At 36.4% G+C, this 26527-nt stretch overlaps 5 gene segments (V, D, J or C); all 5 read left to right on the forward strand.

The window, feature by feature from the left end:
• The window catches only part of LOC121883784, a 28715-nt gene extending 26223 nt beyond the window's left edge, over window positions 1-2492 (forward strand). Inside the window, 1 exon segment of the V gene segment in view lies at window positions 2039-2492. Within this exon segment, the coding sequence occupies window positions 2039-2343 (305 nt within the window).
• Window positions 2493-3509: 1017 nt separating this feature from the next.
• LOC121883897 lies at window positions 3510-4748 on the forward strand. The segment is given in 3 exon segments: window positions 3510-3558; window positions 3647-3951; window positions 4542-4748. Coding segments are annotated over 3 exon segments (561 nt in total).
• Window positions 4749-8924: 4176 nt separating this feature from the next.
• On the forward strand, window positions 8925-9465 carry LOC121883779. The segment is given in 2 exon segments: window positions 8925-9018; window positions 9109-9465. Coding segments are annotated over 2 exon segments (348 nt in total).
• A 2721-nt stretch (window positions 9466-12186) lies between these two features.
• On the forward strand, window positions 12187-15772 carry LOC121883814. The segment is given in 3 exon segments: window positions 12187-12263; window positions 12360-12476; window positions 15469-15772. Coding segments are annotated over 3 exon segments (357 nt in total).
• A 3431-nt stretch (window positions 15773-19203) lies between these two features.
• LOC121883898 lies at window positions 19204-21297 on the forward strand. The segment is given in 4 exon segments: window positions 19204-19246; window positions 19337-19623; window positions 20816-20856; window positions 20945-21297. Coding segments are annotated over 4 exon segments (693 nt in total).
• The last annotated feature ends 5230 nt before the right edge of the window (window positions 21298-26527 follow it).

The raw sequence follows: 26527 nt of genomic DNA on the forward strand, positions 1-26527 counted from the left end.
AACATGTGCAACACTGATACAACAAAAAAGTATTTTATGTAAAACTCCAAACCTCCACACAGCTGCAGAAAACTCATGTTACATGACTTTGTTATCACTTCACTTTCTGTTGGCAAATGATGAATTTACATATACAGTTATAAATGTTTTATTAAAAGTACACATACATATTCTTTTTTAAGATGTCAGACTCTTCGTAACTTTCAATTAATTCTATTTATTCATGTTTTTGTGGATGATAATAAGTTTTCATCCATTATTACACAAATTCAACTATTGAAAAATCTCATCCTTGAAAAATATAATATTAGAATACAATCAGTTTATCTACAATAATACATGAATAAATTGTAGATTATTTAATTTCATTTTAAATAAAATCACCATTATAAACTCACTAAATTAACCATATATCATGCTTAAGTACATATTCAGTCTGGAAACTTGATAAGAAAGACTGAACAGGACAAGAAATGTAACATTTTCTCTTTTTACTCGTAAGAATGCAAGAGCTTTACAGCTTTAATATTAGACTGAAATCAGTTTTTTTACATTGATACATGAATAGATGGTAAATTATTTCAAATGTCATTTTAAATAAAATCATAGCAGCACCATTATAAGTTCACTCAATTAATCATATATCATGCTTAAGTTCATATTCAGTCTGGGAACTTGAGGAGAAAGACTGAACCTTTCAACTCAAACTGATAAATGTAAGTAACAAGAAGAAATAGATAATAATCGTTTATTCAACAATATGCAAATACATGTGATTCATAAGGAAGTGAAGTGTGTGTGTGTGTGTCAGTGAGAGGACAGAAGAGCTCACATCAGTTCAGCTTCAACATCAACCATGTTCTCTGCAACTCTGATGCTGCTGCTGGCAGCTGGATCCTGTGAGGAGCTTTCAGTGGATTCACACTAATAAACACATTAGAAACACTGAATAGTCATATGAATTATGGAGATAATGTTGATTTCTCTTTCCACAGGTGTGTACAGTATTGATCTCATCCAGCCAGACTCAATGGTTGTGCAGCCTGGACAGTCTTTGACCATCACCTGTCAGGTCTCTGGTTATTCTCTGACTGATAGCAGCTATGCAACAGGTTGGATCAGACAGCCTGAAGGAAAACCAATGGACTGGATTTTCCACATGTGGGGAGGAGGCAACTTGGTACAAAATAATGCTCTGAAGAACAAGTTCAGCTACAGCAGAGACACTTCTGCTGGAACAGTGACAATAAAAGGACAGAATCTGCAGCCTGAGGACACAGCTGTTTATTACTGTGTACGTCGCCCCACAATGATACAAACCGCCAACAGACCTGCACAAATACCCAGAAACCAGCAAGACTCAACCAGGCAGATGTTGTAAAGTCACTGAAACACTCAGAATATACAGTCTCTCTTTATTAACTCAAACATGTTATTTTGTAGCTTTGTGCTTCCTCCCACATGCAGCTCTGATCTCTAAAGCCCCTTTTAGACATGCACTTCTTTACAGTAATCTTGTTCATTTTTTAACATGTCAGTCACATGTCTGAATGAGCAGCGGGGTCATTTTTATGTAAATCTGAGTGTCTGTCAATCCATGTTTGAAAGGGTCTTACATTGTCAGTTGATGTAAATGTGTTTGTCTGTGTTGTGAAGAATAAAAACAAAACAGATAAAATTCTAAATAATAATAGATTTTTCTTAAATATGCATCAAAATATATGTGCTCCTTTTAAAAGTGTCACTTTTTCTGAGGGATCCTTCCTCTCTAGCCTGTCAGCGTTCTTCTTTATGCAAAGTGAACTTCCTCACAGTCTGCTATAAACACTTGATATCATGCTGTCAGTTGCAGCAGAAGAAGAGAAGCTCCCATCAGATCACCTTCAATACCAATCATGTTCTCTGTAGCTCTGCTGCTACTGCTGCTGCTGGATCCTGTGAGTCTCACTGAGGCAGAGACACTGACAGTATGATCACAGCACACTGACTGTTCACTGTTGTTACACTGATTCAATACTCAACATGTTTTCCTCCACAGGTGTGAAGTGTGAACAGTTGACGCAGCCAGCCTCAGTGACTGTGCAGCCAGGTCAACGTCTGACCATCACCTGTCAGGTCTCTTATTCTGTTAGCAGCTATTACACAGCTTGGATCAGACAGCCTGCAGGGAAAGAACTGGAGTGGATCGGAATGAGATATACTGGAGGTTCATACTACAAAGATTCACTAAAGAACAAGTTCAGTATCAACTTAGACTCTTCCAGCAACAGAGTGACTCTAAACGGACAGAATGTGCAGCCTGAAGACACTGCTGTGTATTACTGTGCCAGATACCCACAATAACATAAACCATCAGCAGACCTGAACAAAAACCCCTCAGTGCCTGAACACTTGTAACATGAAGCCACCAGAGGAGGAGCCCTCAGACCACTAATGATTTCAACACCAGTTCACTGTTACAAAAAGGAATGAATAAACAGAAAGAAACCATAATGTATGTATTGTAAAAACCTAGTATGAAAGTATAAAATACGTTGTTCATTTATTTTTAACAAGAATTGATTTCATGGTGCTGTAGATACTTTAATATTTTAATTAGTATTATATCAGTGTGTATTCCTATGGTGAAAAAAATCAATAATATGTTATTTTTGTCTAAACTTTTATATTTATGAAAAAGACATGCAAGAGGTAACATTACCACATGCATTTCCCCAAATTATCTCCCGGTGGGTGAGATTAAGATTAATAAATACAAAACATAATGTCATCTCATGTTTTAGTGAAGTTATTTTGTGTCATGATAATTCAGTTGCAAGTGTGTTAAAATATGTGTTTGTTGGGGGAAACTCTGATATCCAACAACACAAGTTGGTTGTAACTCAAACTTGCAACACAAAATTCAACACTTGAAGAGAATTCTGATTAAGTACAATTTTCAAATTTAGATTAATAAATCAAAATTCATTTAACTGGTGTTGCAATTCTTCCATCATTGTTTTGTCTGTGAGGACGAGTCAGTTCAAAACTTGGTTGTCTTCCACCTTTACTGATCCGACTGCAGAGAGAGAGACAAACTGGTTACTGTAGTTTTCACTGATATTTGTTTGACACAAGAAACAGAGTTTATGTTTCACATTGGACATTTTATTTTTATTGACTAAAGAAGATGGGTATTAATAACATCCATGTACTGAGGAGTTACATATTTTTCACGTATTCTCATCAGTTTTCTTCACTTATATTCTTACTGGGGTTTTCTTTCCCCCTGACATCCTGAATGTTATGAGCATTTTGTGAGATAAACTAAACAAAGCAACATTAGTTCAGTTTTTTCTATTAAAAGTTAACTATAAGCTTTATATTAAAATAGGTATTGCAAATTTTCAAAAGTTCAATTCAGTTCTCTCTCCCTGTGAGGAGGAGTCAATGCAAAACCTTGATGTCTTCCACCTCTACTTATCTGACTGCAGAGAGGATGACAGAGAACAGTGGACACACAGTTGAACATGATGGACTATAGGACAGGACTGCTGCTTTTAACTCTCTGCTGGGCAGGTGAAGATCTTCACTGATCTTTATTTGACATAGTTACATTTGTATTACCAACTTGATGCATGTTAGGCCCTTTTTTCTGTCTTGACAGGTGTTGATGGTCAGACTCTGACAGAATCTGAACCAGCGGTTAAAAAGCCTGGAGAATCTCACAAACTGACCTGTACAGTTTCTGGATTCACAATCAGCAGCTACTACATGGCCTGGATCAGACAGGCTCCTGGAAAAGGACTGGAGTGGATTGCTACTGATGGTGGTGGCAGCACCAAATACTACTCTCAGTCAGTTCAAGGCCGATTCACCATCTCCAGAGACAACAGCAGAGAGCAGCTGTATCTGCAGATGAACAGTCTGAAGACTGAAGATTCTGCTGTTTATTATTGTCACTCAGTCACTCACAGTGACTGAGTTGGTTGAGCAGCTGTACAAAATCCTACAATACTCATCAGACCCCCTTTAACTCACATGATTAATGTTGTCAGTTCAGTTAGTTCAAGAAAATGATGTAATTCCTTCACACTAAAACACCTTCTTGGAACCGACAATATGCTAATTGGGTTTTTAAACAAAGAATCCTAACGACAGTTCTTCAGAAAGATTTTAATTCTCTTCTTACCTAAAGCAACATTTTTTTATTTTTTTTTTAACTTGAATTTCAGTATCTGAGCAGCTCTCTAGAGGCTCTGAATGTCTGTGGCTTCAAACGTGTGCAACACTGATACAACAAGACAGTATTTTATGTAAAACTCAGAAAACTCGTACTGTTGCATCATTTTTTTGTCACTTCACTTTCTGTTGGAAAAGGATGAATTTACATATACAGTAATACATGTTTTATTAAAAGTACACATACATATTATTTTTATCATGTGAGAGTATTTATAACTTTCAATTCATTCAGAGTAGACTCATCAAAAACAGATTGTGACTGTGCAGCCAGGTCAACGTCTGACCATCACCTGTCAGGTCTCTTATTCTCTCGGCAGCTATTGGACAGCTTGGATCAGACAGCCTGCAAGGAAGAACTGGAGTGGATTGGAAGTGCAGCAGCTGGATACACATTCTACAAAGATTCACTAAAGAACAAGTTCAGTATCGACTTAGACTCTTCCAGCAACAGAGTGACTCTAAACGGACAGAGTGTGCAGCCTGAAGACACTGCTGTGTATTACTGTGCCAGAGACCCACAATAACATAAACCATCAGCAGACCTGAACAAAAACCCCTCAGTGCCTGAATTCTTGTAACATGAAGCCACCAGAGGAGGAGCCCTCAGACCACTAATCATTTCAACACCTATTCACTGTTTGTCTTAATTTAATTTGGCAGCAACAGTTTCCATCTATGTAAAGACTTTGACATTATAATCACTGATACATGACACTCAGTGAATGACACTATTATACATTATTAAACATTAAATTATTCAATTAATTAAATAAATTCAGTTGCCAACTTGTCTTCAAAAGCTCATCATCTGACAAGAAATCAGTCTAAAGAAATGCAGCTTCTCTCCCAAAACGTCATTATTTGAAAATAAACAACATTCAATCCGAATCATAAACCACCAACCTGATGTTAATGTTATAGTAATTAGTCAAACTACAGAAAATTTTGCTTTCATCATCAGTCTAAGTGTGTTTGTCAGCAATTCAAATTCTTCTTTTGAGTTATTTTAATAAGGTGTGCACAGTATTGATCTCATCCAGCTAGACTCAATGGTTGTGCAGCCTGGACAGTCTTTGACCATCACCTGTCAGGTCTCTGGTTATTCTCTGACTGATAGCAGCTATGCAACAGGTTGGATCAGACAGCGTGAAGGAAAACCAGTGGATTGGATTTTGAAGAAGTTCTTCACCACACAAACCTTTCTACTGGAAAGATGACATTAACTGAATCTGCAGCCTGAGGACACAACTGTTTATTTCTGCGCACATGTAAACTCTACAGTGATACAAACCACCAGCAGGCCAGAACAAATACCCTAAGTTCCCTCATATCATTGATACATGATTACAACTTAACATGTAACATACAGACAGTCTTTCTGACTATTTTTGGGTCTATAACAAAACTTCAAAAAGTATAAATAAAAAAGTGCTCAAGTCTCTGGATGTGATGTTGTATTCCACATGGAAGGACAAGTCATAACTTATAACAGACTGTTACATACTCCCCCCCTGCTGGATGGGATATGTATAGTCCTGTTACTGATCCTTTTGTTTGTGCTCTCTCTCTCAGGAGGCGTGGATAATTGTGGATAATTGAGGGGAGGGCCTATAAAGAGGGAACGAAGGGCTTGGACTCTCTCTCTCATCTTCCCAGCCTGATCAGCAGCAGCTTGTTTTTTTGTGTTTGTTCTGTTATGTTGTAGTTGCCTTTGGTACTTTCTTGGTTTGGGTTGGTGAGTCCAGTAGCCTTTTTTTTCGCAGCTTTAATTCTGTCAGGTTTAGTTTTGTGGATTTAGGTCAGAGAGGAGAGCCCAGATACTACGGCCCTTTGTGGGCTGGTCTGGGTGTCTCCTCTTCTTTTTGTTAATTTTAGCCGGCTCACCAGCTTTTGTTACTTGGTTGTTGTTTTTGTGAATAAATTTGTTCAATCTTTGTGGGAAATCCTGACTTTTAATTATGTTGGGCCTTCTGTGGGCGAGCTGTTTGTCGAGGGTCGTAACACAGACTGCCAGTAAATGATCCACTCCCTCCCCATGATACTCTGATGCAAATCTTCAGTGTGTGCAGTGTACTTCTGTCCTGCTGACTGGTCTTGTTGTTCTTGTGGAGCATCAGAGGTCACATCTCCAGCCTCAGGATGATGAACACACTCACTCTTCTGCTGGTTGCTCTCTCTCTGTCCTGTGAGTTCTCCTGCTTCTTGATGTTTTATCTTTTATCAGACAACATCAACTGATGGTCAGTCACTGATACCAGAAAACTTGCCAGATGACTGTCTCACTTTCTTCTGTGGTTCATCACTCCTTTCATCTCATCAGGTTGTACAGGTCAGAGTATGGAGTCCATTCCTTCCAGTTCAGTAGTGAAAAAGCCTGGAGAGACTCTCAGTCTCTCCTGCAGGGGATCTGGCTTCACATTTAGCTGCTGCAGTACGAACTGGATCAGACAACCTGCAGGAAAAGCACTGGGATGGATGGGGCGCATTTATGGCGATGCAAGTGGAACTGAATATTCCAGCAGTGTGCAAGGACGAATAGAAATCACCAGAAATAACAGCAATAACATGGTTTATCTGAGACTGTCCAACTTAAAGCCAGAGGACTCTGCTGTGTATTACTGTGCCAAATACACACTGGTTAAAGTAAGCAGAGAGGCTTTACAAAAACTCCACAGACGATGTTTTTACAAAGACCCACAGGTGGCAGTAGAAGATATGATTTGGAATAAAACTACAATGATCAGACCTGATTATTTGGTTGTTTTTCTCATCCTGTCAATTAACTGGACAGGTAAGAACAAACGTTGTTTTTCTGACAAACCTGGTATAAAGATGTTATGGCTGCATGACAGTAGCTAATGAGCAGTTTAACTTTCTGTAGGTGCTGAGGGTCAAACACTGACTGAGTCTGAATCAGTGGTTAAAAGGTCTTGAGAATCTCACAGACTGATCTGCACATATTCAGGGTTCAGTAGCCATTACTGGGATGTTTGGATCAAACAGGCTGCTGGAAAAGGACTGGAGTGGGTTGCTACCATCAGTGAGACCAGTAGCTACATCTACTATTCTGAGTGAGTTAAAGGCCGGTTCACCATCTCCTGAGACAACAACGCAGAGCAGGTGTATCTGCAGATGAACAGTCTGAAGACTGAAGATTCTGCTGTTTATTATTGTGCTCGACACTCACAGTGACTGAGTTGGTTGAGCAGCTGTACAAAATCCTACAGTTCTCATCAGACCCCCTTTAACTCACATGAATAATGTCATCAGTTCAGTTAGTTCAAGAAAATGATGTAGTTCCTTCACACCCAAACACCTTCTTGGAACCAATAATATGCTAATTGGGTTTTTAAACAAAGAATCCTAACGACAGTTCTTCAGGAAGATTTTAATTCTTTTTCTTTCAGCGGTTAAAAAGCCTGGAGAATCCCACCGATTGACCTGTACAACATCTGAATTCACCTTCAGCAACCACTGGATGGGTTGGATTAGACAGGCTTCTGGAAAAGGACTGGAGTGGTTTGCACTTATCAGTGATGGTGGTAGCGACACATACTACTCTCAGTCAGTTCAAGGCTGGTTCACCATCTCCAGAGACGACAGCAGAGAGCAGCTGTATCTGCAGATGAACAGTCTGAAGACTGAAGATTCTGCTGGCTGGAGTTGGTTGAGCAGCTGTACAAAATCCTACAGTACTCATCTTCTGGGCTGCTAGCATTTAGTAATACAATATGTTTAATAATGAATTACAGCAACATTTGTCTCTGCATTACTTAAAGTTGTGTGTTCCTCAACAATATTCTTTACTAAACATGAGAAACATCAAACTTCATGATACATTTGTCTGGGTGTGAAATAAAGAAAATAAAAACTACTACAAATAATAATAGAGATGTTTAAAAAAATATTTCTGTAAATTAAGACAACATAATGTCTATACATTATGTGGAATCATAATATGAGGGGATAAAAAGTTTTAGTTTCCTTTACAGAATCACTAGAGGTCAGTGTCAAGTTTCTCTCTTTGCTTTTGCAATAAGGAAACACTCATATCTGCTTTTCTTGAACCCTGTACTGAGCTAAAGCCTGATACAACTGTTTGACATGTTCATGGCGTTGAAATGTACAAAAGTCATTTGTGACTCTCAGTCTCACATTATTAATGTCCTCAGGTCAACTAATTCACAATTACGCAACACACAGTCATCTGAGTACCACTGATGTATGACTGAGCTTTAAGTTAGTTACATTTCATTAGAGAAAATTTATAATATATATATAATTTAAAAATCTGACTCTTCCATCAAGTACTGTAGCTTCATTGAAACCATTGCTGAGAGAAGACAGCAGTAATCTATAAAGTCCAAGTTTCTCTGTGTGTCTGTGTCTTCAAACATTTGAAAACACTGAAACCATTCAACGTCTTTCATGCAAACTCAACTTTTCATATTAACATGATCCTGCTGCTGTTGTTGTATTTCTGTTTGAATAAGTAAGTAAAGTCAACAAATAATTAAAAAATGTAATGAAATTAGAATATCATATGTAAAGCAGAGGTGATTTCCAGGTGTGTTTTCACTTTGCAGAAATAACAATCACCAGACTCTTCTATTAGTCTCCAGTTAGACCAACATTAATGCTTCATGTGTTTGATTCTATGGAAACTCAGTCATCCTCCTTGTTTCTCAGATATAAAAACTTCACATCAGACTGTCAGTGGAGATCACAGCACATCAGTTTCACCATAAATCATGTTCTCTGTAGCTCTGCTGCTGCCGTTGGCAGCTGGATCCTGTTAGTCTCTCTGGATTTGTCATAGTCAGCAGTTCTTCTTTTGCAGTGTAACTTGATAATTTGTCACACAAAATTTTCTTCTTTCAACAGGTGTGAAGTGTGAACAGTTGACACAGCCAGCCTCAGTGACTGTGCAGCCAGGTCAACGTCTGACCATCACCTGTCAGGTCTCTTATTCTGTTAGTGGCTATTACACACATTGGATCAGACAGCCTGCAGGGAAAGAACTGGAGTGGATTGGAATGAGATATACTGGAGGCTCTGACTACAAAGATTCACTAAAGAACAAGTTCAGTATCGACTTAGACTCTTCCAGCAACAGAGTGACTCTAAACGGACAGAATGTGCAGCCTGAAGACACTGCTGTGTATTACTGTGCCAGAGACCCACAATAACACAAACCATCAGCAGACCTGAACAAAAACCTCTCAGTGCCTGAACACTTGTAACATGAAGCCACCAGAGGAGGAGCCCTCAGACCACTAATGATTTCAACACCAGTTCACTGTCATGAAAAGGAAAGAATAAACAGAAAGAAACCATAATGTATGAAATGTAAAAACCTATATTATGAAAGTATAAAATATGTTGTTCATTTATTTTTAACAAGAATTGATTTCATGGTGCTGTAGATACTTTAATGTTTTAATTAGTATTATGTCACAGTATGTATTCCTATGGCGAAAAAATCAATTATAATATGTTATTTTTTGTCTAAACTTTTATTTTTATGAAAAAGACATGCAAGAGGTAACATTACCACATGCATTTCCCCAAATTATCTCCCGGTGGGTGAGATTAAGATTAATAAATACAAAACATAGTGTCATCTCATGTTTTAGTGAAGTTATTTTGTGTCATGATAATTCAGTTGCAAGTGTTAAAAATATGTGTTTGTTGGGGGAAACTCTGATATCCAACAACACAAGTTGGTTGTAACTCAAACTTGCAAAACAAAATTCAACTTTTGAAGAGAATTCTGATTAAGTACAATTTTCAAATTTAGATGAACTAAATCAAAATTCATTTAGCTGGTGTTGCAATTCTTCCATCATTGTTTTGTCTGTGAGGACGAGTCAGTTCAACCAAGACAACTTGGTTGTCTTCCACCTTTACTGATCCGACTGCAGAGAGAGAGACAAACTGGTTACTGTAGTTTTCACTGATATTTGTTTTACTCAAGAAACAGAGTTTATGTTTCACATTGGACATTTTATTTTTATTGACTAAAGAAGATGGGTATTAATAACATCCATATACTGAGGAGTTACATATTTTTCATGTATTCTCATCAGTTTTCTTCACTTATATTCCTACTGGGGTTTTCTTTCCCCCTGACATCCTGAATGTTATGAGCACTTTGTGAGAAAAACAAAACAAAGCAACATTTTTTCAGGAGGTACCTTGTCTATTAAAACTTAATGATAATGAGTATGAACTTTATCTTAAAATTATTATTGCACATTTTAAAAAGTTCAATGCAGTTCTCAGCTTGCTGTGAGGAGGAGTCAATGCAAAACCTTGATGTCTTCCACCTCTACTTATCTGACTGCAGAGAGGATGACAGAGAACAGTGGACACACAGTTTAACATGATGGACTATAGGACAGGACTGCTGCTTTTAACTATCTGCTGGGCAGGTGAAGATCTTCACTGATCTTTATTTGACATATTTACATTTGTATTACCAACTTGATGCATGTTAGACTCTTTTTTCTGTCTTGACAGGTGTTGATGGTCAGACTCTGACAGAATCTGAACCAGCAGTTAAAAAGCCTGGAGAATCCCACAAACTGACCTGCACAACATCTGGATTGTCATTCAGTAGCAGGTGGATGGCCTGGATCAGACAGGCTCCTGGAAAAGGACTGGAGTGGGTTGCAACTATCAGTAGTGATGGTAGTAGCAAATACTACTCTCAGTCAGTTCAAGGCCGGTTCACCATCTCTAGAGACAACAGCAGAGAGCAGCTGTATCTGCAGATGAACAGTCTGAAGACTGAAGATTCTGCTGTTTATTATTGTGCTCGACACTCACAGTGACTGAGTTGATTGAGCAGCTGTACAAAATCCTACAGTTCTCATCAGACCCCCTTTAACTCACATGAATAATGTCATCAGTTCAGTTAGTTCAAGAAAATGATGTAGTTCCTTCACACCCAAACACCTTCTTGGAACCAATAATATGCTAATTGGGTTTTTAAACAAAGAATCCTAACGACAGTTCTTCAGGAAGATTTTAATTCTCTTCTTACCTAAAGCAACATTTTTTAAAAAAAAATTTAAACTTGAATTTTAGTATCTGAGCAGCTCTCTAGATGCTCTGAATGTCTGTGGCTTCAAACATGTGCAACACTGATACAACAAAAAAGTATTTTATGTAAAACTCCAAACCTCCACACAGCTGCAAAAATCTCATACTGTTACATGATTTTGTTGTCACTTCACTTTCTGTTGGCAAATGATGAATTTACATATACAGTAATACATGTTTTATTAAAAGTACACATACATATTCTTTTTTAAGATGTTAGACTATTCATAACTTTCAGTTAATTCTATTTATTCATGTTTTTGTGGATGATAATAGATTTTCATCCATTATTAGACAAATTCAACTATTGCAAAATCTCATCCTTGAAAAATATAATATTAGAATACAATCAGTTTATCTACAATAATACATGAATAAATTGTAGATTATTTAATTTCATTTTAAATAAAATCATAGCACCATTATAAATTCACTAAATTAACCATATGTCATGTTTAAGTACATATTCAGTCTGGAAACTTGATAAGAAAGACTGAACAGGACAAGAAATGTAACATTTTCTCCTTTTACTCATAAGAATGCAAGAGCTTTACAGCTTTAATATTAGACTGAAATCAGTTTTTCTACATTGATACATAAATAGATGGTAAATTATTTCAAATGTCATTTTAAATAAAATCATAGCAGCACCATTATAAGTTCACTCAATTAATCATATATCATGTTTAAGTACATATTCAGTCTGGGAACTTGAGGAGAAAGACTGAACCTTTCACCTCAAACTGATAAATATAAGTAACAAGAAGAAATATAAAATTGTTTATTCAACAATATGCAAATACGTGTGACTCATAAGGAAGTGAAGTGTGTGTCTGTGTGTCAGTGAGAGGACAGAAGAGCCCATATCACTTCAGCTTCAACATCAACCATGTTCTCTGCAGCTCTGATGCTGCTGCTGGCAGCTGGATCCTGTGAGGAGCTTTCAGTGGATTCACACTAATAAACACATTAGAAACACTGAATAGTCAGATGAATGATGGAGATAATGTTGATTTCTCTTTCCACAGGTGTGTACAGTATTGATCTCATCCAGTCAGATTCAATGGCTGTGCAGCCTGGACAGTCTTTGACCATCACCTGTCAGGTCTCTGGTTATTCTCTGACTGATAGCAGCTATGCAACAGGTTGGATCAGACAGCGTGAAGGAAAACCAATGGACTGGATTTTCCACATGTGGGGAGACGGCAGCTTAATACAAAATAATGCTCTGAAGAACAAGTTCAGCTACAGCAGAGACACTTCTGCTGGAACAGTGACAATAAAAGGACAGAATCTGCAGCCTGAGGACACAGCTGTTTATTACTGTGTACGTCGCCCCACAGTGATACAAACCACCAACAGACCTGCACAAATATCCAGAAACCATGTGACTCAACCACTAACATATTTTTCAAAGGGGGATTTATCTGCAAATCCAGCTTCACAATTAACATACAATCCATTTTTTCATCATTTCACTCCATCTATAATAATTTAGATTTTGTTATTTTTTTAATCTTATATTATTATTATCCTTGTTTTACAGTAAGTCACTTTGTAACATTTTTTAAAAATACTGTTGTCCAATGCAACATATGAATAATTGAATAGTGCTTCTCTACATAAATAAGTAATAATAATTATTATTATTCTAGAGATTGCATCATCAGTTTTTTAGATGTCCAAACAGCCATTAGTTTCAGTTCTTGTAGTATGAAAATCACATTATAGGTTTAGTTTGAGGTAAACAACATATAATGTCTACTTAAGTTATTTGATATTTTGTGTTACAATGATAAGAAATCATATGAATTTGTTTTGGGGGAATCTCAACAATTTGGCAGCAAAACTTTTTTAATATATGTGGTAGAGTTTTTAGTTATGTTTTATGTTTCTGCTTGTAGCTTGTACTGTTTGGGGATTTTTCTAATTTCTGCTGGGCAGGTGAAAATATTTACAGATTTTAATCTAACAGAGTTTTTTGTGTCACCAGCTTATTTCTTTTGATGGTTTTTTTTTCTCCTGACAGGTGTTGATGGTCAGACTCTGACAGAATCTGAACCAGTGGTTAAAAATCCTGGAGAATCCCACAGATTGACCTGTACAACCTCTGGATTCACATTCAGCAGCTACCATATGAACTGGGTCAGACAGGCTCCTGGAAAAGGACCAGAGTGGATTGCTTTTATACACACATCTAGTTCTTCTACCTCTTACTCCCAGTCAGTCCAGGGCAGATTCACCATCTCCAGAGATGACGCCAGCAGTAAGCTCTATCTACAGATGAACAGTCTGAAGTCTGAGGACACAGCAGTTTATTACTGTGCCAGAGACACGCAGTGAGAGACAGTGATAGGAGAGTCATACAAAAACTACTTCCTCTCTTTACAAACAACAAGGACATTAATTTCTTTAGTAGTAGTTTTCTTGTAGTAATAATTGTAATCAACATTATCTTTCTTGTCAGTGATTCTGAGTCGTGATTGACTGAATATTTAAGTTGTACTTTATCATCTTTGACTGAATGCTGAATTTGGTTGTTAACCTACATGAATAAAATTAATATAAGATTAAAATAGTGAAATGTATTTTTTCTTTATAATAAAAATAATGTATTTGTGTGTACTTTCCCTTGTAAGTAATGTTTAGAGAAGATATAAAAAGATTATTTCCTTCTACATATAATGCTGATAATGAAATATTCTGTGTTAATCTTCACATGAAGATGAAGATCACGCATGTAATTCAAAAATTTACATTTTGGTAATTTGTGTCGCTTCCATGTGATTTATAGGTTGTGAAACAAAAATATGAGAAAAAGTAATCAGCCATAAATAACCAAATCCACACATAATCCTGAAACTGAGACATTTCACTGTTTAAAAATATGTTTTAAGGGAAAAAGTCTAGAAACCAAAGGCAGCAGGGTCTCTTTTTCCTACTATTTCAATGCCTTCAGCTGTTCTTTGTCCAGTCACTCATACATGACAACCTCCAGCACATTTAATAACATAGTGTTCCTCATCATCATCATCATCATCTCTGAATGTCCTGCTCTTGTTGATAAGAGTTTAACAGTTTTAAAAAGCTGATTATCTCCACGAAAACTTAAAAATAATGTTTTCCTCCAAAACAGCAGGATTCTGATGGATGTCAAAATTTTGAGCTTGATATTTTAAATACTCAAAATGTATTCAGCTCATCCTTTTTGTCATGCAGGTGTCTTAAATCACCAGTTGCTGGTTAATAAATTGTATAAACGACATTTTATTTAGTATTATGCTGTGTTCATACTTATAAAGTTAATTATGAGACTGATGCAGGAGAAGCTGACAGTGAATCAATTCTCTCAGGAAACCAGTTCACATCATATTTAAAATGAAAACAAACTAATCACACTGTAAACATGGCTTAGAGAACGCTAACAGTGGTTACTCCCGTGTCCATGGGGCTCATTATCACTTTTTGCGGCGTTAATTTTAATGAATATTTAATCAATTATCCATGATGAAAATTTCCCAAACAACAGACCTTAATATTATTAATATAATTATGTGGTCACAACAATACATAATAGTTTACAGTAAAAGCAGAGATGCATTATTTTAAATAGTAATAATTGTTTCATTGAAGTCAGCGACATTTTCAAAATGTTACATTTAAGTGAGTAATGAAATAAAAATCTGGTATGTAAAGCAGAGGTAATTTCCAGGTGTGTTTTCATTTTGCAGATATACAGTAATAACAATCACCAGATTTTTCTATTAGTCTCCAGTTAGACCAACATTAATGCTTCATTTGTTTGATTCTATGCAAACTCAGTGATCCTCCTTGTTTCTCAGCTATAAAAACTTCACATCAGACTGTCAGTGGAGATCACAGCACATCAGTTTCACCATAAACCATGTTCTCTGTAGCTCTGCTGCTGCTGCTGGCTGCTGGATCTTGTGAGTCTCACTGGATTTGTCATAGTCAGCAGTTCTTCTTTATTTTGATAATTTGTCACAAAATATTTTCTTCTTTTAACAGGTGTGAAGTGTGAACAGTTGACACAGCCAGCCTCAGTGACTGTGCAGCCAGGTCAATGTCTGACCATCACCTGTCAGGTCTCTTATTCTCTTAGCAGTTATTGGACAGCTTGGATCAGACAGCCTGCAGGGAAAGGACTGGAGTGGATTGGAAGTAGATATACTGGAGGCTCTGCCTACAAAGATTCACTAAAGAACAAATTCAGTATCGACTTAGACTCTTCCAGCAACACAGTGACTCTAAACGGACAGAATGTGCAGCCTGAAGACACTGCTGTGTATTACTGTGCCAGAGACCCACAATAACACAAACCATCAGCAGACCTGAACAAAAACCCCTCAGTGCCTGAACACTTGTAACATGAAGCCACCAGAGGAGGAGCCCTCAGACCACTAATGATTTCAACACCAGTTCACTGTTACAGTAAAGAGAGAAACAGTCTTTAAACATGTATAGTACTGAAAATGAGGAACACGTTCTTCATTTATATTATCAACAATTAATTTCATGGGGCTTTAGATACTTAATGATTTATAGATAATAATGTCTTCATTACTAATATATCACAGTTTGTATTCCCATGGTGAAAAAAATCACTAATTATATGCTTTAATTATTTGACTCTGAACTTTTATATATATGAAACAGACATGTGAGAGGTAACATTACCACATGCATTTCCTCAAATTATCTCCCGTCTGACTGATAATGTCAACACCTACAAGAGTGAGAAGAAAAGGAATTCAAGTGACAAATTTGCATCATTGTCCTCATCCATGACTTCATCGTTATAAAGAAATACATTTGTTTTATATCTGGGTCACAACATCTTTTGTAGGTTCTCTTAATTATTACTCTTCAGCCAACTTCATGGTGACATTATGTAAAAATGTGCTTTTTTACAATACAATCCACTTACATCACCTCAACCTGCAAGTTGTGTAAAAAAAAAAAAAAAACAAAGAACTTGAAGCCTTCACCTTCAGTCTATTTTATTTGAATACCATCAAATTACCTGAAGAGCTCACATCAGTTCAGCTTCAACATCAACCGAGTTCTCTGTAGTTCTGATTCTGCTGCTGGCAGCTGGATCCTGTGAGGAGCTTTTTACAGCTCGTTTTTCCTCCAGTACAAACCTGATCACTGCTTGAGATCTTCATGTTGGTTCCTACTACTGGTTCCAAAATCTCACCTTGTCATAAGAGTGACTGAGCCTTTGCTCTACTCACCCGTCAGCTGCCTGATCTCAACCAACGAGTTTCACATCTTCTCCTGACTGACTGTCATTTGTTGTATTGGTTTTTAATATCATCTCATTTTATCTTTTAGATGTTTTTTTTTTATTAAATGTAATTATTTAATCTTATGTTACTGTATTATTAAGATATTACCATTTAGAAAAATATATAATCAATTTTTAGATTTCTAATCAATCACTGATTTCAGGTTATGTGCATGTAAAGTATAAAAATCATGATGAAGACTTTCTTTCAGATGGGAAACGGTATATCATATCCCCCAAAAGTTATTTTTTGTTAAAGTTGAGACTTTGCGTTATGATTATATGAGCAGAAACTATTTCAGATGGTTGATTTTTGAGATCCAACAATTCAGAGTTTGCTGTAAGTGTTTTAATGTTCTGCATATGGTTGATTTTTCAGTTTTTGTTTTGGGATTTTCTTGTGATTGATTCTTATGCATGATATTTTTATGATTAAAAGAACAAAATTCAATTTCAAGCAAAAAAAAATTCAGACCACAAACTTATTTAAATTCAAATTCATTTGGCTCAAGTCACAACTCCAATTATACATTATAATTGTCTCAGTTCAACAAACATCGGGTCTATGATGGCCAAATTCAATCCACTTCTTCCTGTGAGGAGGAGTCAATGCAAAACCTTGATGTCTTCCACCTCTACTTATCTGACTGCAGAGAGGATGACAGAGAACAGTGGACACACAGTTTAACATGATGGGGTGTATGACAGGACTTCTGCTTTTAATGATCTTCAGGGCAGGTGATGAAAAATCACAAATCTTGTGTTTAAACTGTCTTTAAAAACTTGCCAACCTACAGCAAGTTACCATTTTCTTTTTGTTTTGGTTTAACAGGTGTTGATGGTCAGACTCTGACAGAATCTGAACCAGCAGTTAAAAATCCCGGAGAATCTCACAGATTGACCTGTACAACATCTGGATTCACATTCAGCAGCTACCCTATGAACTGGATCAGACAGGCTCCTGGAAAAGGACTGGAGTGGATTGCTTTTATACACACGGGCAGTTCCTCTATCTATTACTCCCAGTCAGTCCAGGGTAGATTCATCATCTCCAGAGATGACTCCAGCAGTAAACTCTATCTACAGATGAACAGTCTGAAGACTGAGGACACAGCAGTGTATTACTGCGCCCGACATTACACAGTGAGAGACAGTAATAGGAGAGTCATACAAAAACTACTTCCTCTATTTACCACCACTGATAACATTATTATTATCATCTCTGAATTTTTTCACTCTCATTGATAAGAGATGTGTTAAAACTATTTAAAGCAGGATAATAGTAAACATCCCACAATGAACATTTACCTGTTTGTTTCTTTTGAAATATTATTGTATTAATTTAAATTGAATAATTTAAAGTAGAAACTAGACCATTTGAACTTTGAGTTTAAATTGAATCAAGTATATCTAAGGTGATCAGTCACTCTTGGTTCTTTAGTTTTCGCTACTTTCAATATTTTCTATTAGAAAGGGAGAATTTAAATTAATGGCTTTGGTGTTTGAAGCATATGATCACTTCCTGTGCTATTTATTTATTTATTTAAATTACAAATAGGGTTAGTTAGGTTATTGGCATTTTGGAAAATCATTGTGTTCCTGTGGCATTCTTCTGACAAATAGTACAACAACACACTGATAGAGAGTCAAAAACAAGTAGCAAGGAGCTCTGTAGAGGAGTGACTCCTGTTCAGTGAGCATTCATTCTCCAGTTTCACCAAATAATAACTGAGAGCCAAATCCACTCCAGTTTACTTCTCCCTGTGAGGAGGAGTCAATGCAAAACCTTGATGTCTTCCACCTCTACTTATCTGACTGCAGAGAGGATGACAGAGAACGGTGAACACACAGTTTAACATGATGGATGGAAAAATATAATGTAAATATAATTTAAAAATCTGACTCTTCCATCACATACTGTAGCTTCATTGAAACCATTGCTGAGAGAAGACAGCATTAATCTATAAAGTCCAAGTTTCTCTGTGTGTCTGTTTCTTCAAACATTTGAAAACACTGAAACCATTCAACGTCTTTTATGCAAACTCAACTTTTCATGATATTAACATGATCCTGGTGCTGTTGCTGTATTTCTGTTTGAATGAAATAAGTAAGTAAAGTCAACAAATAATTAAATAATTAAATATATGTAATGAAATTAGAATATCATATGTAAAGCAGAGGTCACTTTGCAGATATATAATAATTCATATTATGTGGTCACAACAATACATAAAAAATTACAGTAAAAGCAGAGATGCATTATTTTAAATAGTTAACAGTTTCATTGAAGTTAGTGGCATTTTCAAAGTGTTACATGTAAGTGAGAAATGAAATAAAAATATTATATGTAAAGCAGATGTGATTTCCAGGTGTGTTTTCAGTTTGCAGATATACAGTAATAACAGTCATCAGACTCTTCTATTAGTCTCCAGTTAGACCAACATTAATGCTTCATGTGTTTGATTCTGTGCAAATTCAGTGATCCTCCTTGTTTCTCAGCTATAAAAACTTCACATCAGACTGTCAGTGGAGATCACAGCACATCAGTTTCACCATAAACCATGTTCTCTGTAGCTCTGCTGCTGCTGTTGGCAGCTGGATCCTGTGAGTCTCTCTGGATTTGTCATAGTCAGCAGTTCTTCTTTTGCAGTGAAACTTGATAATTTGTCACACAAAATTTTCTTCTTTCAACAGTTGTGAAGTGTGAACAGTTGACACAGCCAGCCTCAGTGACTGTGCAGCCAGGTCAACGTCTGACCATCACCTGTCAGGTCTCTTATTCTGTTAGTGGCTATTACACACATTGGATCAGACAGCCTGCAGGGAAAGAACTGGAGTGGATTGGAAGTAGATATACTGGAGGCTCTGACTACAAAGATTCACTAAAGAACAAGTTCAGTATCATCTCAGACTCTTCCAGCAAAACAGTGACTCTAAACGGACAGAATCTGCAGCCTGAAGACACTGCTGTGTATTACTGTGCCAGAGACCCACAATAACACAAACCATCAGCAGACCTGAACAAAAACCCCTCAGTGCCTGAACACTTGTAACATGAAGTCACCAGAGGAGGAGCCCTCAGACCAGTAATGATTTCAACACCAGTTCACTGTCATGAAAAGGAAAGAATAAACAGAAAGAAACCATAATGTATGTAATGTAAAAATCTATAGTATGAAAGCATAAAATATGTTGTTAATTTATTTTTAATATGAATTGATTTCATGGTGCTGTAGATACTTTAATGTTTTAATTACTATTATATCACAGTGTGTATTCCTATGGCGAAAACATCAATAATAATATGTTATTTTTTGTCTAAACTTTTATTTTTATGAAAAAGACATGTAAGAGGTAACATTACCACATGCATTTCCCCAAATTATCTCCCGGTGGGTGAGATTAAGATTAATAAATACAAAACATAATGTCATCTCATGTTTTAGTGAAGTTATTTTGTGTCATGATAATTCAGTTGCAAGCGTTAAAAATATGTGTTTGTTGGGGGAAACTCTGATATCCAAAAACACAAGTTTGTTGTAACTCAAACTTGCAACACAAAATTCAACACTTGAAGAGAATTCTGATTAAGTACAATTTTCAAATTTAGATGAACTAAATCAAAATTCATTTAACTGGTGTTGCAATTCTTCCATCATTGTTTTGTCTGTGAGGACGAGTCAGTTCAAAACTTGGTTGTCTTCCACCTTTACTGATCTGACTGCAGAGAGAGAGACAAACTGGTTACTGTAGTTTTCACTGATATTTGTTTGACACAAGAAACAGAGTTTATGTTTCACGTTGGACATTTTATTTTTATTGACTAAAGAAGATGGGTATTAATAACATCCATGTACTGAGGAGTTGTTATTTTTCATGTATTCTTGTCAGTTTTCTTCACTTTTTTCTTATTGGGGTTTTATGTTCTCTGACATCCTGAATATATGACATTTTGAGAGAAAAAACAAAACAAAGAATAACATGAACATGTATTCAAGAGTTACTTTGATACTTTTGTTTCTGTTAAAATGTAACAGTATTGCAAAATTTCAAAAGATCAATTCAGTTCTCTGCTTGTTGTGAGGAGGAGTCAATGCAAAACCTTGATGTCTTCCACCTCTACTTATCTGACTGCAGAGAGGATGACAGAGAACAGTGGACACACAGTTTAACATGATGGACTATAGGACAGGACTGCTGCTTTTAACTATCTGCTGGGCAGATGAAGATCTTCACTGATCTTGAGTTGAAGTTGTTAAAAAGATACCAGCTTAAAGCAACTGATTATTTTCCTTTTTCTGTCTTGACAGGTGTTGATGGTCAGACTCTGACAGAATCTGAACCAGCAGTTAAAAAGCCTGGAGAATCCCACAAACTGACCTGTACAACATCTAGATTCACATTCAGCAGCTACTGGATGCACTGGATCAGGCAGGCTCCTGGAAAAGGACTGGAGTGGGTTGCTTATATCAACAGTGATGGTAGTACCAAATCCTACTCTCAGTCAGTTCAAGGCCGGTTCACCATCTCCAGAGACAACAGCAGAGAGCAGCTGTATCTGCAGATGAACAGTCTGAAGACTGAAGATTCTGCTGTTTATTATTGTGCTCGAGACTCACAGTGACTGAGTTGGTTGAGCATCTGTACAAAATCCTACAATACTCATCAGACCCCCTTTAACTCACATGATTAATGTTGTCAGTTCAGTTAGTTCAAGTAAATGATGTCATTCCTTCACACCCAAACACCTTCTTGGAACCAATAATATGCTAATTGGGTTTTTAAACAAAGAATCCTAACAACAGTTCTTCAGAAAGATTTTAATTCTCTTCTTACCTAAAGCAACATTTTTTTACATGAATTTCAGTATCTGAGCAGCTCTCTAGAGGCTCTGAATGTCTGTGGCTTCAAACATGTGCAACACTGATACAACAAAAAAGTATTTTATGTAAAACTCCAAACCTCCACACAGCTCCTGAATGCTTGGCAAATGATGAATTTACATATACAGTAATAAATGTTTAATTAAAATTACAGATACATATCCTTGTGAGACTATTTATAACTTTCAATTCATTCACAGTAGACTCACCAAAGACAGATTTTGATAACTATTTATTAATGTTTTTTGTGGATGATAATGTGTTTTTATCAATTATTACACAAAATCTTATCCATGCAACACTCAGTATTAGACTAAAATCAGTTTATCTACAATAATACATGAATAAATGGTAATTCATTTTAAATAAAATCATAGCACCATTTTAAGTTCACTAAATTAACAATATATCATAGTACACACTATATATTCAGTCTGGAAACTTGATAAGAAAGACTGAACCCTTCACCTCAAAGTGAAAAATAGAAGTAACAAGAAATAAATAAATATTAATTCAACAATATGTAAATAAATGTGACTCATAAGGAAGTGAAGTGTGTGTGTGTCAGTGAGAGGACCGAAGAGCTCACATCAGTTCAGCTTCAACATCAACCATGTTCTCTGCAGCTCTGATGCTGCTGCTGGCAGCTGGATCCTGTGACGAGCGTTCAGTGGATTCACACTAATAAACACATTAGAAACACTGAATAGTCAGATGAATGATGGAGATAATGTTGATTTCTCTTTACACAGGTGTGTACAGTATTGATCTCATCCAGCCAGAATCAATGGTTGTGCAGTTTGGATAACCGTTGTTTTTCTGACAAACCTGGTATAAAGAAATTATGGCTGCATGACAGTAGCTAATGAGCAGTTTAACTTTCTGTAGGTGCTGAGGGTCAAACACTGACTGAGTCTGAATCAGTGGTTAAAAGGTCTGGAGAATCTCATAGACTGAGTGAATGTGGAAAAAAAGAGTAATAAAAAACACTGATTGCATGATGCAATAATATAGATACTAGAACATTATAATAACTGATATATGACATTATGGAACAAATGGATTACACTACTAGACATTATTAAACCTTAAACCATCATGTATTAAAAGAGATTGGTGTCAGCTAAAAATGCACAAGTCAATTCTTTTGCTAAATAGTCTTTCTCTGACTCATAATGTCTCTATGTAGAATATTGAGGAACGAATAACAGCAACATTTTAACATGCACCTTGCTTTTAAAAGGAAGCAGTGAAACCCCCAAAAATCATGTCTTTTCCATAACTTCATCATTTAAAAAGATTAACAATATATTATAATCTGAATAACTACAGTGTTAGTAAGTTATCTGAATCACTTCTCTTCAGCCTTCATGGTGTCATGTATTGTGAGGGTTGGCCGAGCAGCCAGGCACAAAAAATGAGGAAGTACAGGCAGAGTTCAGCAGTCCAAGTGAATTTTATTTGCCATCAGTGGAGTCCTTTGCAGATATTTACAGTGGACATGAATATCTGGCCAAAATGGAAAAAAAAACAAAAACTAATTAACCAAAAGTAAAAAAAAATAACCCTTTTCTCAAAAATAGGGGAATACACACACACAAATAAAGAAATCAACTCGAAACTGCACTTTGATTATACCCCCTGAGATTAGGCCCAAGGCAGGAGCTGCAGACTGAAGCTGTGTCTGTCTCTGTATGACCAGAAAAGCCTCGAGTCACCCCAGACTTCTCCCTCTTATACAGGTGGACTCCACCTACTCAAGAGAACAATATCAATTATCTCTTACAAAACACTAACAAGGACAGCAGTGTTAAATAACAATATACTGTCAAATAGAAATTCATTGAAGTTTAGTCTAAAATGTGTTTTTCCTTAAAAAGAGTACTTTAACAGTCAAATACCCCAAAAGAGGCAAAACACCCCTCCCACTCTACCACACTTAGTCTCTCCCCTGAGAACCCCTCTACTTAACCAGATGAACTGCACTAGCTCCAGTTTGCCAGTTCCTGGTCTGACAGAGGAAGAGAAAGCACAACAGAGCAAACAGGTGAAGCACAATTTAAACTCAATAAACTGAGTACTTATAACACAACTACAATGTGTCTTCTTTTTTACCACAACATTTTAAATGTGTGCATTGTCAATGCAAGTCAATGTTAGCAAACACCTACACACTAAGTAAACAAACTTTGGGATAAAAATCTCTGACCAACAATAAGATTGAGAGGAGAGAGCTGCTGATCCATGTGTGTGTGTGTGTGTGTGGCATATGTGCCTTTAGGGCACAGGGCTTCCCCGTGACATGTATCATGTATCATGTCTATGTAAAACTATAGAAAATTAAGCTTTTTTAATGATCAACCAACTTCCTGTTTTTGTTTTTTTTTCTGTTTTTGTGAGCTGGAGAAAAAAACACACTAGAACCCGTCATCTTCATTCTTCATCTTCAATACATCCGTCAATGTTTAGATGTTCAATCAACCATTGGTTTCAGTTCATGTACAGTATGAAAATCACCTTGTAGACCTTGTTTGAGATAGGAAAGCAGCATATCATATATCCTATTAAGTATTTATTTTTGTCAAAACTAAGATTTTGTGTCATGATAAGAACAGAAATTATTTTTGCTCAATTGTTCTGGGGAGACTCTGGCATCCAGCAATTCAGAGTTGCCTGAAACCTTTTTTTGTATATGGTTAACTTTCCAGTAGTTGTTTCCAGTACAGTTTTTGCTTGTAGTGTGCACTGTTTTGGGATTTTTCTTTTGAAATGTTATTACTAAAAAAAAAAAATTAAAAAAATAAAAAAATACAATAAAAATCTATTTCCTGACAACAAATCAAAAATTAGACCAAAAAAATTTAACTTCTGAATCAAATTCAGGGCAAATTTTAAATTCACATTGCATAAAAGTATTAATTAATTTGGCAGAGTCACGACTCTGACTATACATTGTAATAGTCTGAGTTCAACAAACAACAGGTCTAAATGATGGACAAATCCAATCCAGTTGTTTCCTCCCTGCAAGGAGGATCAATGCGAAACCTTGATGTCTTCCACCTCTACTTATCTGACTGTTTATTCTTGTGTTTGTGAGAGTGTAATTAAAGTCACATAAACAACAAATCCTGCAGTAACAAACATTTCCTGTGATTTTTGATCTAAAACAATGTCCTCCTTATCGTCCTCCTTTCTTATATGATTCTCCTCTCAGCAGTAATGTGTGATAGAGTTCAGAAGGTGAATGGATTAATATAATAAGGTTTTCTTACTCCTGTTTTTTCTACAAATGTGTCAGTACAGTGATCAATCTGATTCTCTCCTTCCTGTGAAGAGGAGTTAATGCAAACATATATACGTCTTCCACCTCTACTTATCTGTCTGACTTATCTCCATATTCACAGAATAAAACAGGCAATAAAGTTTTCTAAATCAGAATATGAAGAAAAGGAAGCTACATCCATCTACAGGCAGGATCAGATTCACATAAATTGTGTCTTTATTTATTTATTTATTTGTTTTGTTTATTTTTTACAGTGTTTACCTTGTCAACCACCTGCTTTATAGTTGATTTAGTTTTTTATTCATAACACATGTGTAACCACCACAGATAAAGGCAAAATGTGATGATTATTGCTAAAGAAAGTATTTAATCAATGCATGAACTAAAATAGTTTTCTTCTAAGTTACAGGATTTAGTTTTTTGCATATTGTCACACAGGTTTCAGTTCCTGAGCAGCTGTTTATCTCGAGGCTCCATGTCTGTGGCTTTAAACACCTGCAAACACTGAAACCATTAAATCTTTTATGCAAGATTAGGTTTTCACACTATTTACATGATCCTGACTGCTGTCACTGTATTTCTTTTTGCAGCAAATACAATACATACATACTTACAGTGAGTAAATTAAAATATTTGTACATATATTTTCTGTTATTGAAGAATGTCTTTGACCCCCAATGTATTTATTATAATGTGAAGACTACAGTATAACTGAAGCTGTTCAATTTTAGAAACACTAATCCTCACTTTAAATCATATCTAATAATAATACTTTAACTTCTCAAAATTTACTCAGCTTGTCTTTCTAGTCATGTAGATGGAGATGTCTTATTGCAGGCTCAGACTACAGGAGTTCTGGGCTGATTTATCCCCGATTCACCCCTCCAGACAATCAGAGGAAAAATCTGGTCTGGGACCACGGTCAGCACTCATGTTCTGCCCAGATTATCTGCTAATGTGAAGAGTTTACAGATCCAATCTTAAACCTCCAGAACTGCTTGCAGACTCATCAGGGCCGCCCCGATAATTTCAAACATGTTTGATATTTAGGAGTTAAAATCTGGATGATTACGACACTACTTTTCAAGCAGGACCACAATAGCCAATGAGAGACACAAGTCCACAAGGAGACGGAAGTGTTACAAGCTAACGTTAGTGCAAGACTGCAGATAGAACTTTCTCATGCTGGAGGCAGAATTTTTTTCCTCTGGATGGCGACAGACTTACTCGCCCTACTCTGCCTCTGATTGGCTAGGACTTGTTTCGTTTGTTGGTTAGGTTGCTTAGGTTTAGGCATGAGGCAACCCAGTCTCACATCAAAATGTATAATAGCTATGTTGGTCCACAGTGCAAATCGTTGGGTATCAGACAGACCGCATCAGTCTGGTGGGCAGACCATAGGAGTTGCTGCCGGGAAGTAGCTCATTTTCCTCACTGTCCTTGATAACTCGACAGTATGATAGGTTAATGTTATGGCCATCCATTTATTTGGTTTGTTTTGTTGTTGGTCTTTTGCTGCTGTCATTCTGCTGCTCTTCTTTTCAGAGCATTTCCAAATTTACGTTTTTGTTTGTTACTTCTTTTTTGACAAACTGGGGTCTCTGTCAGTGTCTGAACTGTGAATGTCATCACTGTCATCACTGTGTCTGCTGCAGGACTCAAGTAATAACATTAAACAGACACAAACCCAGTTAGCAGCATGCAGATAGCGTTAGCATC

This window comes from Thunnus maccoyii, chromosome 18 (genome assembly GCF_910596095.1).
Source record: "Thunnus maccoyii chromosome 18, fThuMac1.1, whole genome shotgun sequence".
Taxonomy (NCBI): Eukaryota; Metazoa; Chordata; class Actinopteri; order Scombriformes; family Scombridae; genus Thunnus; species Thunnus maccoyii.